The sequence below is a fragment of the Ictalurus furcatus genome, chromosome 7, assembly GCF_023375685.1.
Source record: "Ictalurus furcatus strain D&B chromosome 7, Billie_1.0, whole genome shotgun sequence".
NCBI classification, from domain to species: domain Eukaryota; kingdom Metazoa; phylum Chordata; class Actinopteri; order Siluriformes; family Ictaluridae; genus Ictalurus; species Ictalurus furcatus.
The window spans coordinates 5,832,977-5,848,715 of NC_071261.1; the positions used below are offsets into that span (position 1 = coordinate 5,832,977).

The 15,739-nt window shown below is 36.7% G+C and overlaps 1 protein-coding gene across 2 annotated transcripts; it reads left to right on the plus strand.

Moving 5' to 3' along the window:
* Positions 1 to 4,980: 4,980 nt before the first annotated feature.
* On the plus strand, positions 4,981 to 7,442 carry cbln12 (cerebellin 12). Of its 2 annotated transcripts, XM_053628001.1 has the most exons (4): positions 4,981 to 5,109; positions 5,913 to 6,435; positions 6,515 to 6,634; positions 6,748 to 7,442. In XM_053628001.1, the coding sequence occupies exons 2-4, from the start codon at positions 6,145 to 6,147 to the stop codon at positions 6,943 to 6,945; spliced, it is 609 nt and encodes a 202-aa protein (XP_053483976.1). In that variant the 5' UTR covers positions 4,981 to 5,109; positions 5,913 to 6,144; the 3' UTR covers positions 6,946 to 7,442. The 2 variants fall into 2 exon arrangements, with proteins under 2 accessions (XP_053483976.1, XP_053483977.1); XM_053628002.1 differs by having other exon boundaries at positions 4,981 to 6,435.
* The last annotated feature ends 8,297 nt before the right edge of the window (positions 7,443 to 15,739 follow it).

The window sequence follows — 15,739 nt, forward strand, 5'->3', positions numbered from 1 at the left end:
TCCTGTTTTAGTCGCATTATGGACGTGTATTACAGACATGTAAACACCTTAATCACATTATGAACGTCGTGTGAGAGTTTTCACTGCATTTTGCGACAGGACACGATCACACACGGCAGTTTTACGTTTTACGGCGAACAAGAGAATTCGGCCGCGTCCCAAACCGCATACTTACCTACTATAGGCCTGTAGTGGGGAAAAATACATGTATCTCGGCTACTATATAGACAGTAAGTACGCGATTTGGCACACACCCACCGCTTCAAGCAGTTGTCTATTTGCACGTATAGCATGACAAATAATTAACTGCATTTAAAGCGTTTGTAAAAATTTTTTATAAAAACACCCAAAAATGTATATGGTACCATAACGAAGACCAACTGTATGTTGATACGTGAAATTCTGGAGGGACGTTGGACGGCATGGCGCGGTGACGTAATGACGAGCGCTGTTAATCTAATTATGTTCTAAAACATGTAAAACGGGAACATGACAGGAGTATTCTAAAAGCGACTCATGTAAACACCTTAATGTGATTAAGGTGTTTACATGTCTGTAATACACATCCATAATGCGACTAAAACAGGAGTACTCCACCTGTCTTAATTAGATTATTGCTTACTTCGATTATGACCTTAATTAGATTAAGGTAAGTAAAAATTGCTGTTTACATGGTAGTTTCTTAATCAAAGTATGGTCTTAATCGGATTAAGAGTGGATTATTGTTGTCCATGTAAACGCAGCTAGTGCTATATTTCTGTTCTCGATTGTGATATGCGATTGTGATACCTTCACCTGAGCCCTGTGAAGATTATTACTGACGCCACTGACTGTTGTTTTTTCAGTTTTTTTCACAGCTCTCACAATGTTTGTGTCATCCACTGTTGTCGTTGTTTTCCTTGGCTGACACATTTGGTGTCTGTTGCTCAGTACACCAGTGGATTCTTTCTTTTTCAGGACATTCCAAATTGTTGTATTGGCTATGCCCAATGTTTGTGCAATGTCTCTGTTTGATTTTTTGCCAGTTCTCAGCTTCAAAATGGCTTGCTTTTCTCAAATAGACAACTCTCTGATCTTAATGACAATAATAGTAATAATAATTAATTTTATTTGTTGCCGCCTTTCATAACACACAAGGACACTTTACAGAAAGACAGCATACAATAAGAACAGCATAGTTACAATAGATACACAAAATAAAAAAAGATGGAGCATTAATATAGATGAGTTTATTATAATGAATGATCTAATTTGAACAAATGTGTTTTAATCTGGGATTTGAACTGTGCAATAGAGTCCAGCTGACGAATATGCAGTGGGAGTGAGTTCCAGAGTTTGGGTGCAGAGCAACTGAAAGCTCTGGCATTCATAGTGCTGAGTTTAAAAGCTGGAACAGTGACTAGAGAAGCTGATGAGAAAGAGAACGGGTAGTGGTATAAGGATGAAGAAGATGTGAGAGATAGGAGGGAGCCAGATTATGAATGGTTTTGAATGTGAGCAGTAGAATTTTATAGGGAACTCGTTGGTGGACAGGGAGCCAGTGGAGCTGAATAAGGTAGGGTGTAATATGTGGGTAATAATTCTTGCAGCTGAGTTTTGAATAATTTGGAGCAGGTGGAGAAGTTTATCAGATAAGTCAAAAAGGATGGCATTACATTAGTCAATACAGGATGTTACCAGAGCATGAACAAGTACTGTACTTGAGTGCTGTGATTGTGAGAGGGAAGGGCGGGGTCTAGCAATATTGCGAAGGTGGAAGAAGGCAATAAGTGATACGTTATTTATGTGAGGACCAAGAGAGAGTAAACTGTCAAATAAACACCAAGGCTCTTTGTTTTAGAGGAAATGTTAACTGTGCTGTTGTCAATGGTAATAGCGAAAGGGTGAGATTTGGAGAGTGTGTGTGTGTGTGGGGGGGGGGGGGGGTAAAAGTTACATGTAAAAGTTACATGATAAAGATGAGTGGTCCCAGCAACGATCCCTGTGGGACACCCTGACTAACCAAGGCTGATTCTGACTGGACGTTCTTGACCTGAACAAACTGTTTGAAGTAGGATGAAAACCAGAGAAGTGCAGTTCTGTTAACCCCAATGTCAGCCAGGCGCTCCAATAATAGTGAATGGTAGATGATATCAAAGGTGACAATGAGGTCGTGGAGGATGAGAATGGTCAGAAGGCCAGAGTCAGCAGCACAAAGGAGGTCATTGGTGATTTTAACAAAGGCTGTTTCAGTGCTGTGTGGGACGGAAACCAGATTGAAATGGCTCGTAAATATTACTGTTTTGCAGGTGAGCCTGGAGCTGAGATGCCACTGTCTGTTCAAAGATTTTGGATGGTTAGAATTGGGCCGGTAATTATTAAAATCATGAGGCTCTGCACCAGTTCTTTTCAGAATTGGTGCAATGGAAGCAATCTTTACCAAGTAGGGAATAGTGGCAGTCAACAGTGAAGAGTTAATTATAGATGTCATAATAGGAGAAATTGAAGGAAGGCAGGCTTTACGTAGCGTGGTAGGAAGGGAATCCAGTGAGCAAGTAGATGACTTGGACTTGGTAATGAGTTCCTTGATATCCTCGACTGTTGAAGGTTTGAAGGCTGAGAGAATGGTGGAGGGCAGTAGTGTATTCCATGAGGCAAATAGCTCATCAGAGAAGTAGAAGAAGCCAGTTGTTGATGAATGTTAGTGATTTTAGATAGAATTTCAGAAAAGCAGAACATTCACTGGTGATGTTGAAATGAGAAGAAGTAATTTCTGGAGATTTAAGAAGTTTGTTGACAATGGAGTATAAGGTCTGTGTATTACTTTGTCCAGAACTAAAAAATTTAGCATAGTAGGATGATTTGGCAGCACTGAGTGCATTCTTATAAGATATCAGGTGATCAGAGTACATCTTATGTATAGTAAGTCCAGTTTTTTTAAACAACCACTCTAAATGAAGGCTTTTTGCTGTCGAAGCTCGGAGGTATACCATGGAGAGGAGTGAAGAAATGAGACTGTATGGGTTTTCAGGGGGGCCAAGGTATCCAGTATAAGGGATAGACTGTCATTATAGTGATTTACCAGGTCCAAGGTGGAGGAGGAGTGGCTAATGGAGTTAACAGAATTAATAATTAATCTATTCAGGTCACCAGGGTAAACATTTTTAATATTATGAAAGGATATATGGTGATTAAGTTTAGATTTTGATTGGAAAACTGTGGCATCAAACGTGACAAGCTTGTGGTCAGAAATGGGGAATACAGTCGCACTAAAATTACATAGTAAGACACAACAAACAACAAACTAAATCTAATATGTTATCTTTATTGTGTGTAGGGAACCCAACAAACTGATTAACGTCAAAACTATCCAAGAGGAAATTAAAATTCTTATAAAGTGTGCTAGTGGGGTTATCAAAATAGATATTCAAATCTCCCATTAAAATAACGTTTGGGGACGTAGCACACAAACTTGTTAAAATAGAAGTGAGTTCAGTATGGAATATAGCAGAAGGCTTGGGAGGTCTATAAATCTCTGCTACAATGGTGGGAGTAGGTCCCTTCAGTTGGACAACCAGAATTTGGGAATAGTCAGAATTTGAGGAAAGTTGGTGGAGGCTCATACCGACCTGAGTTGGTAGAGCACTGCTGCACCTCCTGCATGTGTACTGTGAATTCTGCCTGTTAATCTATAAAAGCTAAAATCTCCCTCATCTTAAGCAGTCCTATGGATAGCTTGGTGCAAACGAAACTTTTTAGACAAACTTACTGGAGCCTGTTTTTATCATGTCAAGTTGCCCTTTGCCCTCAGTTGCATTTCTGTTAGTTAGTTGTTTTTTTTTTGTTGAGTTTTTGAAGGTGTTCTGAAAAGCTGCTAACAGATAAAAGTGAGCCCAGAGCTCTGCTGAAATTCCACCTGCCTCCTGAGTTTTCTTCCTCACCCATACACAATATGTGTACCACAGTGGTACAGAAACCCAGGATTAAGGCACCATGGAAGCTTCCCCTCTAAGACATCATAAAGTCCCTTGAGCCATGCAAGGTGCTAGCCTGGCATCAAGAGCAACTTGGCAAACAGACACTTTGACATGTGGAGACACGTGGGCCGGGAATCAAACTGCCATCCCTATGACTAATGGACAACCCACTCTATCACCTGAGCCAAGGTCATCCACTGTAAAAAGCCCCCCAAAGTGCATTTGCACCACCATCCATTGATCAGGGTCCCCTTCGACTGAATGGGTATGGACCATGTTGGGCCAGTAGAACAGAGTGCATGAGGGAATCACTTTGTGTTTGTATTTTTATTCTAGGCAAATATAAACATTTTGCACATTAATGTTCCGTAGACTTAAACTTAAGTCCAAATGTAATGCTCAAGATTGCTCACAGTTCCACATTTAGGGTTAATTTATTATGGGAAGGGTTTGAAGTTTTTTTAGGGGGTACCTAGGTAAGTATAGTGTGCATGCAGAACGTTTCAGGTTTGAGACGACTCTTTTTTTTATGGGGATTAGAAAGAGCTGTGATGTTGTTTCTCCTGTGATAAAAGCAGAAAGTGACTTCTGAGCTGTAGTCACTTACTGCTTTTATCACAGGAGAAACACCACCACAACTCTGTTTATGACACTGTTCATTTGTAAAACACCCAACTGAACACTGTACTTCCATATTTGGATAGAATCTATTAACACATACCAACATGAAAGATCAGGCAGGAACCAGATTTCAATTCAAAATATGCAGAGAGCATCTAAATTGCACAAATATTATATAAAACAATAGTGAGGAGTTTCATACAATTACATTTTTTATCTTCTATGTTAATAAATGTTATATTTAGTGTGTTGTCCTTTAGACTGACAATTCCCATATATAAAATTATTGTTGTCATTATAATGATTTCAAAATCTGTTTTAACAGATCTTCCCACATTTTAAATCTGATACATAAATGAGAAAGCGAGAAGAAGAGAGAGAAACAGAGAGAGATTTGCTGTGAATGGGCTGTGCTAAAGGGAGGGTCTTTGGTAGATGGGATAAATAAGGCAGGAGTCATATGCTTCATGGCTTTTCTAGTCTCTTCTTGCCTTGTCCTGTACTGCAGAAGAGAAATGGCTACGTCAGACAGGTGACTTACTCTCTTTCAATTACTAAGCAATAACTTTGAAACATTCTATATTTCAGAGATATTGATAGTGGACAACCATGGTTATTTGATAGGGAAAAAGGAATAAAGGGAATAAAATGTAATTTGGTGGTTTAATTTGAATGTGGTAATCTGTATAATTGTAGAGTAACAATTATTAAAAAGGGAGAAATGTGTTAAAACGTATTATATATGTTTACATATACATATATGGTGTTCAAATATTTTTATTAATTTGTTGAAACTGTCAGTTTGTAAATAATAATAAAAAATAATAAATAATCATGAGAAAAGGTATCCAAATAGTGGTAGTTGTTTATTGAAACTTGATTGCATTATGGTAAATGGTCTGCACTTATATATTATGGTAGCTTGTTTGTCAATTTAATTTTTTTGCATATTAAAACTGCCTATAAGTAGTGTATATAGCGTATGCTTAGAAACTGGAGAGATACCATTCAAATAATATGCTGGAGGAATGGGAATGGGGATGGATGCTGTATGTTGGTGGGTGCATGTTATGGAACATCAGGAGGGAGAGGAAGCGTGTGAAAGACAGATGGTCACTCAGTGGAGTTGTTCCTTTTTCTCCTCCTGGCATGCACTCCCTCTTGGATTCTGTTTCCCTATGTTGACAGTAATCCAATATGTTACCTGATGATGAAAAATGTTTCTTCTTCTTCTACCTCTTATAATATTACCTGTTGGTTGACACGGCAACTTTTCTGCTGACCAAGACCTCGTTCTAATCTCAATCTTCTAATTTTCTCTTTACTTTCCTGCAGATCCCTTGATGATGACTCTCAAATTTAATTCCACTTTAAAAATCTCCATGTAAACATATAAACATCACAATAGTTGCTTTTTAAAAAAACAACAACATAAAACATTGATTGAAGTGGGAGACAAGAGGAAGAGAGAAGCATTTTAGCCTTTTTGGTTATTTAAAAATTTTCACCTAGTTATTACCGGTGTATTAAGTGGATTAACATATATACTTAAACACCATTTAAGAGCATGCATACAGTGTTAGGTTGTCTATCCACGGGAGTGCCCACTCTTCTTCTGGGCTTAATTCTGCTGTGGTATCCCTTGTTGGTTACAAGTCAGAATGACACTGAGCCTATTGTACTGGAAGGTAAATGTTTAGTGGTCTGTGACTCAACACCATCTTCAGAACCAGCAAATAATGCATTGGGCATGTCTGTACGCTCAGGCACTGGTCGAGTGGCCTTCTCTGCCACTCGCCAAACCAACCATGAACCCACAGATATGAGCAACCGTACCATGATCATCTACTTTGACCAGGTAAACACAGAAATAATCAGAAGCTAATTTGCCAGTCTTTTTGTACCATGTGTGTACTACTGCCTAGTCTTCTCCACAGATCTTGGTGAATGTGGGTGGTCATTTTGACCAGGAAAGCAGTGTCTTTTTGGCCCCAAGGAGAGGGGTGTACAGCTTTAACTTCCATGTAGTGAAAGCTTACAACAGACAAACCATACAGGTATATCCTTAATATGCAATTATTGCTTTACCATAAAAGCAGAGTTATTATAAACTTTTATATAGGAGAATTTATTATTAAGGGAATTTTTTTCTACTGTTTATCTATTGTAGGTGAGCTTGATGCTTAATGGATGGCCAATGATTTCTGCCTTTGCTGGTGACCAAGATGTAACCAGAGAGGCAGCCACTAATGCTGGATTGGTGATCATGGAGAGGGGTGACAAGGCCTACCTTAAATTGGAGCGGGGTAATTTGATGGGAGGCTGGAAATATTCCACTTTCTCAGGCTTTCTGGTCTTCCCCCTATAAAAAAAAGTGTTCAAAAGGGTTGGCCAGAAAACTAATATACAGTAACAGTGGGGTGGAAAAAAATGTCAGTATGTCTAAGCAAGCAAGACTAGTATAATAGTAGAATAATTATATTTCAGATGATTTGTAAGGCAACATATACAATCTGACGTTATTTCTAGCAGAGGTTAATTAACATTATAGATAAAATCATTTAAACAAGATTGCTTCAATGTGTTTTCTTGTACCGTACTGTGCAAAAATAATAGGCACCCTATTTTTTTTAACACGGAAAGTTGTATTAGTTATTTATTTTAGGACTTCTGCATTGTTGGACGAGACAAACAACCTTTTAGATTTCTAATTTTTTTTTTTGTAAGTTAAATGTTACAGAAATTTTTATATGTCAGTAAATTTAGTAATATATTAAGTAATGGATGACTTTTCAGACAAAAACATAGGAATGTTGGTTGTCAGGTAATACCAATGTGTGTGTGTGTGTGTATATATATATATATATATATATATATATATATATATATATATATATATGGGTGGATGTCATAACAGGGGTTTAAGAGTGATGCCAAGATGTCTCTGATGCCCTTTAGTGGCTGGCTGCACTACAATTTTTAACTCCACCCATTTCCATGTTAGTGAATGGAACACAAGTCTTTCATTTCCACAAATTATTTTCAGGAACAGTGTTCAGTTGACCTTGATATCTCCCCTAGTATTTTTCTTTACAATTACCATTTTATAGGAATTATTTGACGACAATTAAAAGGGCATGGTGGAAAATATCTGGAGATGACAGTCGAGCCTCATGAATGCACAAACACTTTCCAAATTGCACCTAAAGCTCTTGACAGTTCTGTAGCAAAGCCATGTCTTGTTTTGCTGTAAACTGTTCTAACAGACCCTCAGCATTGAATTCTTTGCAGTTATTTCAGGATGTTGCTCGTTTTCCTGTCTAAGTCATGGGATAAACTGGGGCAGCCAAAATTAGCTACAGTCTATAATAATTTACTATTGATTGTATGACTTTAGTGTAAAAGAATGCACTTCACCAGCACCATCACCAGCAGCAGGTGGTAGATGAAAGTCAGAGAGAACATTGATCCCCCCCCCAAAAAAAAAACATGTGTTGTGTTGATTGTAAATGTTCACTACTGTTTACCAGTATATTTTCATTTTGTGCATTAGCTACATATACTTATTTACTTACGTTTGGTATCAAATGGTACCTCAGTCAGTCAAGACTCAAAGCTCTAATATCTTTTAAATGACAATGGTAAAATTAATATATTTGTGCAAATTATACAAATGCAATTATGTACATATTAATTAATAATGCTGTATTTACCACTTTGAGATACTGTTCGTCATCTTGCACCATCTTAAGTCGCACTTCAGGTAATAGCTCTCAACGCGCACACTATCGGCATGAAGCAGGAGATTGTCTACGGACAATGTGGACAGGCGAGAAATTAGGATCTGTGACAGATTCTCCAAGATGCTTAGAAAAACGTACCAGCCAATACAAATATTCACTTTGTTTAGTTTAGTGCTTTTAATGTTGAGAATGTTTGTTTAATTATTTTTTCAAGGAATCTTTGCTTTAAACCATTTCTTACATGCGCCTATGCCATTTGCACAGTACTGTATTCTGAACACTACAGTATAGTTCTGAACACTACAGGTCTTCCTGAATTGACTACATTTCCCAATTTAAAATGCTATGACTTTACATAATTTACAAAAAGTTATACATAATATAATTATTTAGATTTTATGGTAAATTTTAAAGATATATTTTATATTTAAAATGTCATTTTTATGTGGTAGGCAAATGAGAACAAGTAAAAAGTAATTTTCCAAAAGAAATATATCTGAGTAGGAGTACAGGTATTCAATTTCAATAATACTTCAGCAAAGTACAAATCTTCCAAAACAGGATTGAGGAAAACTAACAAAGTACAATTGCTCAAGTATTTTCCAGCTATCATTGAAACATTAAAAAATGTCATTGTCCAATGTCGTCTGTACAGAGTTTGTAAGTGCTTTTCTCTTTATAGACATTTTGACAGTCAGTATCTCATCACAAATTGAATTGATTAGATTAATGTCTGCTTCACTATGGCATGTTACTATCCAAAAACGTGATTAAATCATGAGAAAAGCACAAGGTTGTAGAGATTTTAAGCTAGTTTTTAGATATGTTCAACACTGCTTTTTGTTAAACTAGCTAAGCCAAGTCAAGATTATAAAGTAACATGAATGAAAATATTATCTCGTTACTTTGGTAAAATAAATGTATGTTTTATTGAATTAGAGATGCCAAAGACTGTAAAACCGGATAAGTTCATTTAACAAAAAAATTTAGGAAACTAATGACCTCAAAATATTTTAAGTTGATAGATCAATTTCTTTAAGCCAAATACACTTAAATATAACAAAAAATTAATTTTAAATGACAAAGTTTGAGTAAAATTTTTGTTATATTTAAGTGTATTTGGCTTAAAGAAATTGATTTATCAAGTTAATAATTTTAGTTTCCTCAAATTTTTTGAGTTAAATGACCTATCCGGTTTTACAGTGAAGTATATTATAGGCAGTGGGGATAAAACAAAAAAAATTACATAATTTTTAGATGGTTTCTGCTGAAGCGACATCTGGGTGTTTTCAAAGACAACCACAAATCTAGATATGTGAATTATGTGAATGTAGCATTTTTCTAAAACATTTTTCTAAAACATTTACCACATACCCCTTTCACTAAAAAAAGCTTATCAACATCATCGTCTGCTCTCTTTCCTTTTACATGGGTTCCATTTTTTTTATTTTACTCTACAATGGCCTACTTTCAGAGAAATGTGTATGTGAAACAAAGTCATTAAAATAATCCTTCTTAAACAATATTCAGATTTCTCATTTTCTCCACACTGCGAAAAATAATGCAACTGCTCAAGGGTACACAGATGGAGATTTTGGCAAGCCTATGCCTTTGTTGGACACCTATGGACTTAACTCAGGCTGTTGCAACTTGTATTTTATGCTGAATTGGTTCAAAGAATCTCTCTTGCACTCTCTCCCTACCGCACATATGCACACAAACAAACCAAAGAGCAGGCTCTAGAACAGGGGTGTGTAATCTTATCGGCAAAGGGCCAGTACGAGTGCAGGTTTTCATTCCAGCTCAGCAGAGGCTTTATTGTTTCAATAAAGAAATGAAGTCTTCAAAACATGCATCTACTGCGATTGCTCCACGGAAGTAAAGGGTCCTAACAATATCTCTGGGTAACATGAAGACATATAAATCTGTCAGAAGGGCCCAAGGCATTTATTTTGCCTGGGGCCCCCATATGATCTAGGTTTGGCTCTGCGTGTATACGCACACACACACGCACACACGTGCACGCGCACACACACACACACACACACACACACACACACTCTTCTGTTTACATTTACAGAATTTTAGTAGAAGCCCTTATCCAAAGTGAGTTACAGAAAAGCTTTGTAGTCTCCATCAAAATTGTACACTCAAAAAAATAACTAATTGAATTAACACAATTTAACTGAGGGCAGGATTGATAGTTTAGTTTAGTTTTTATGAGTTGGGGCTATACACATTTATTGGATGAAAATCCAATAAATATGTATGGCCCCAACTCATAAAACCTGATTCATGCAATGAGATGTAATTGAGGTGGTCCAACTTCATTTGATCAAATACAGTTTAAATGAAATGGATACATTTTAGAAAGTGAATTTGTTTCATGCTTGTTCCCCCATTACGCCATTGTTTTATCGATTACTTTGTTTCATGCTTAATCTCCCCATATGCAGACAAGAGAGACAGAAATTGTTTCAGATGTTTTTATTTAAAACACATAAGAACAAGTATAAAACAGGTATACAGTTGGCAATGTACTGTCAAACAACCATAATATAATATAAAAAATAAAAAAAGGAAAAAAAGTCAATATGCCGAATTAACATTTTCTGTTTGTTGGTGACATATTTAAACTTTGATAAAGTATATAACAAACAAGCTAGTAATTGTGACAGTGAAACACAACCATTTTTTCATCTGGAAATTTGCATTTCTCTGCATGAACAACACATGAACAGTTAGTTGAAAGCCAAAGTTAAAATAAACTTGACTATCAGTTATAATACAAAGAAAGATAAACTTGACCATCAAGAATAAAAATAATAAATATAACAGTGCTGTAATATTTAGAATTTTCTATATTTCTGCATAAATATGACCTGAAACATCATCAGATTTCCACACGGGTCCTAACAGCAGACAAAGAGAATCCAGTTAAACAAATTAGACAGAAGCATTATACTTGGTCATTTATTTATTGAGGAAAATGATCCAATCTTACACATCTATGAGTGGCAAAAGTATGTGAATCTCTAGGATTAGCAGTTAATTTGAAGGTGAAATTAGAGTAAGGTGATTTCAATCAATGCATGACAATAATTTATTTAAAGAACAGGGATCTATCCAAGTCTGAGATAGTTCATGAGTCCACCACCAGAACATTGAACAACAATGGTGTGCATGGCAGAATTGCAAGGAGAAAGAACTGCAAAAAGATTACTGCTGCCCTTCTGCAGTTTGCTAAAGATCATGTGGACAAACCAGAAGGGTACTGGAATAGTGTTTTGTGGACAGATGAGACCAAAATATAAATTTTTGATTTAAATGAGAATGGTTATGTTTGGAGAAAGGAAAATACTTCATTCCAGCATAATAACCTTAACCCATCTCTGAAACATGCTATTTGTAGTATTGTGGTTTCGGCCTATTTCACCGAATCTGGGCCAGGATGGTTTGCCATCATTGATGGAACAATGAATTCTGAATTATACCTGTGAATTCTAAAAGAAAATGTAAGGACATCTATCTATGATCTGAATCTCAACAGAAAGTGGGTCATGCAGCAAGACAACGACCCTAAACAGACAAGTCGTTCTACCAAAGAATGGTTAAAGAAGAATAAAGTTAATGTTTTAGAATGGCCAAGTCAAAATCCTGACCTTAATTCAATAGACATGTTGTGGAATGTTTCACTCATATGAAAACAGATGCTTTTGTTTACATGGTTCTATTTTTCCCCCAACTCTATATTCACTTAATATTACACACTTCTCACAAGTAATTAAACTGATTTCAGACAAATTTAAAAGGTTTATTTGGTATCATTGTCTGATCAATATTAAGCAGGGGATTGGAATAGGGAGAAAACACTTAAAATATTTTTTTGCCTTTTATGTGTATTTAATATATTATGTCCTGTTCAACTGTTTTTGAATACCTTTAATATTTATTAAGAGATTAACTACTTTATTACTTGCTTCTGCATGTTTGTCATGGACATGCTGGAAGGAACTCCGGACTACAGTTCCCAGCAGTCACTGCACCTCATGGCATCATTGTCACATGACCACCTGCACCTGAATCTCATTCTTGTTAACGAGCACTAAGTGTATGTATAGCCACAGTTTGCACTGCACTTTTGTCTTGTTTGTCTCAACTTGCTATTGTTTCATGTTGCTCTGTTATGATCCTTGTCTTATGTTTATTCCTCACCTTAATGTTGTTGCCACTTGTTCTAAAGGTCTGGTTTTGTTTGTATTTATATTAAAATCTAATCTGCACTTGCATTCGTCTCTGCCTACACCTCCTACTTGTGACGATGTTGATAATCATTTAAAAAAACAAACCTAAATTAAGATCTGGTTTATCATGTTAATCTGTAGAATTTCAGCCTTCTTCACTGAAATTTGTTCTTTGACTCAACTGTATGTTAACTGGTGTACAATACAGTAAAAGATACCACACTGGGCACAAACAGCAGATATATTACTAACATTTAGCACCAGCATGTTTTTGTGTATTACTATACATGCATTTAGGGAGCAGCATAAAATATTACATATACTCCTCATAATCCAAAGAAAGAACAATTACACAAAATTTCACAGAAGACACAGATCAGTCATTTTAATAACTAATTTGTTTAAATCTTAATATCTTGGGTTAAGATTTCTTACAAAATAGCAAGAATCCCACAGAACTGGCCAAGCTAAAGTGTGCAGCACAGAAGTTGATGAGCCAATGGCTGTCTAGCTAGCCAGTTTTGCAAGTTAGAAAAAGGTTCTGTGACAAAATACAAAATCCTTAGAGTCTGACATCTTGCTAGCCAGAAATCAACTTGCATTACGAACATTTGTTCCCTGTGGGGGGAACGTGGGATGGAATGTAAATGGTCTGCATTTATATAGCGCTTTTATCCAAAACACTTTACACTGCGTCTCATTCACCTATTCACACACACGCACGAATGGTAGCAGAGCTGCCATGCAAGGCACTAACTTGCCATCAGGAGCAACTCGGGGTTCAGTGTCTTGCTCAAGGACGCTTCTTGAGTCGGCTGGGAGTCGAACCGCCAACCCTACGATTAGTGGACAACCTGCTCTACCACCTAAGTCACAGGCGCCCCAGTGTGCAGGAAATTATTAATTTTTACTTTGTAATAGTTTTGTTCTTGTTCTCTTCATGTTCATCTGAGGATAACGTCAAAGAAAGTCATGTCACATCATTTAGATTAGTACAGAATGTTTATCTGCTTACAGAGATACAAATATGTTTTTCTGTTAAGGGTTCAACCCTGAAACAAAGCCCTATTTTAACTGCCTCAAACTACTCCTTATCGGTACACAGAAGTGCCCTGAAGTGCCCTTCATATGTAGTAGATGTTCAGCACAAGCGCCTCATTATTCTATCCTGCATTAACCATCTTTCTGTAATAAACCTTTTCACCTCAGAGGACGAGTCTGCAAGTGTTGTCTAATTTCCACGACATTTGGTGTCTCCTGGCTGGGCTGCGCGAGTCTTTCAGCTTTTCTGGACAACAAGCAAACCGAAGGATGCCCGTGGAAAAGTTTCACCCTGAAGTCGTGTTGACAAGCAGGCGGTTTGCCCTTTGTTGTGCAGAGCGAAAGACCGATGCAGCCTTACCACTGACTGGTAGGAATCTTCTAGAAACAGCCTTAAGGTAAATTAGAATTTTATGAAGTCATTGTGTATTGCTGTCTGTATGGAAGAGAGTCAATGATATTTGAAATGCACGTATTACATTGAGAGAAGTATTACATGGAGCGATTTCTTATAAGAAGTTTGAGGAACTTTGCCTCTGCGACGGCACCAATATTGGTGTTTCTTAGATCACAGCGTCAAAACTAAGATATATACCGACGGGTATATATATTAGGGATGCACCGAAATGAAAATTCTTGGCCGAAGCCGAATATAATGAAAAACTTATCCGAAAGCCGAAGGCCGAATACTGAACATGTTTTTTCGTGTTTTTTCCATTTATTTTGCCATTTTTTTCACCATTGCATGAATTAAATAGTCAAAATGTGATTTTTACTGTTTTGTCTTGCTTTTCAAAGAAAAAAAGTCAATTACAAAAACTACAATTTCAAAATATTTATTTAAACACTTAACATTTTTTTTTCATTCCAGCAGGCATAGGCTACCAACAAGGCACAATATAACTTTAAATAAATAAATTAGTAAAATAAAAATATTTTTATGTGGTCATCTTTGAGCCCCCCTTGAATAGCTGATGTTAGGCCTATAACTGACTGCTGAAAGAATGTAACACTCTGTAGCCTACAACTAAAAAGTACATTGACGAGTGCAGGAAATGGTTCTATTGGGTCCTATACGGCTGATTATATTGGGGATATATACCGCTTGCATCCCTGTACACCTCGCAGAGTATTATAGTAGATATAGGATTTGTCTGCCTGTCCTTAAATAAATAGGTCTTTACCTGCTTCCATACTCTACTCCCTTACATCTCGCGACGTGACAAACATGCTCCGGAACAGAAACAAAACAAAACAAACTCACGTGTCCACAGCTCGTGCATGCGCGCGCCCCCTCATCGAGGTCGTGACATTCGTGCGTCTCACTCTGGTTGCTACTTGCTATTTGTTATCTGCTATCTGCTTGCTACTTGTTCGGTCAAATTTATTTGGCCTTTTCACTTGTTCGACCGAACACCGAAAATGCTTTTTTCTGCTATTTTCGACCGAATAATTTCGGTTGCCGAACATTCGGTGCATCCCTAGTGTGTGTATGTGTATGTGTAATATATATATTATATATATATATATATATGTGTGTATGTATGTATGTATGTATGTGTATGTATATATATATATATATATATATAAATATAAATATAAATAAATAAATAAGAGAGAGAGAGAGAGAGAGAGAGAGATAATGGTAAAATATTTGCTAATGGGCAGAGTCCGGTTCGAGCAATAAATAAGTAAAGAGAGTACTTAAGAAGTGCAAGAGGTGCAGTATTTTTGTGACGAGTTATCATCAAGTGGTATGCCCCATTGACTCATTCAGTCATATCAGCAGTACATGATACATTTGGCAAATTTAACGCACAAGTAAATTTTGCTGAGGAAAAAAAAAAAAAAAAAGGGGGGGGGGGGGGGGGACTAAATCCTACCAAATTGCTGTATGTGGACTCACCCTCACAGGTAATTTCTTATTTTGCTCTTACATTTTCATTTTCTGAAGGTGTATGAGTTAACAAAACTAGAATTTTTTTGTCAATGTCTAGGATTCAGCCACACATTTCATATTTCTCGGTACCTGATTACTGGGAATTTCATTCCCTTTTATAATTTGGGTTTAATCAGATCAGGCTGTGATATACTACAGATAGCCCTCGTGTGCCTGAATTTTATCCTTTCACAA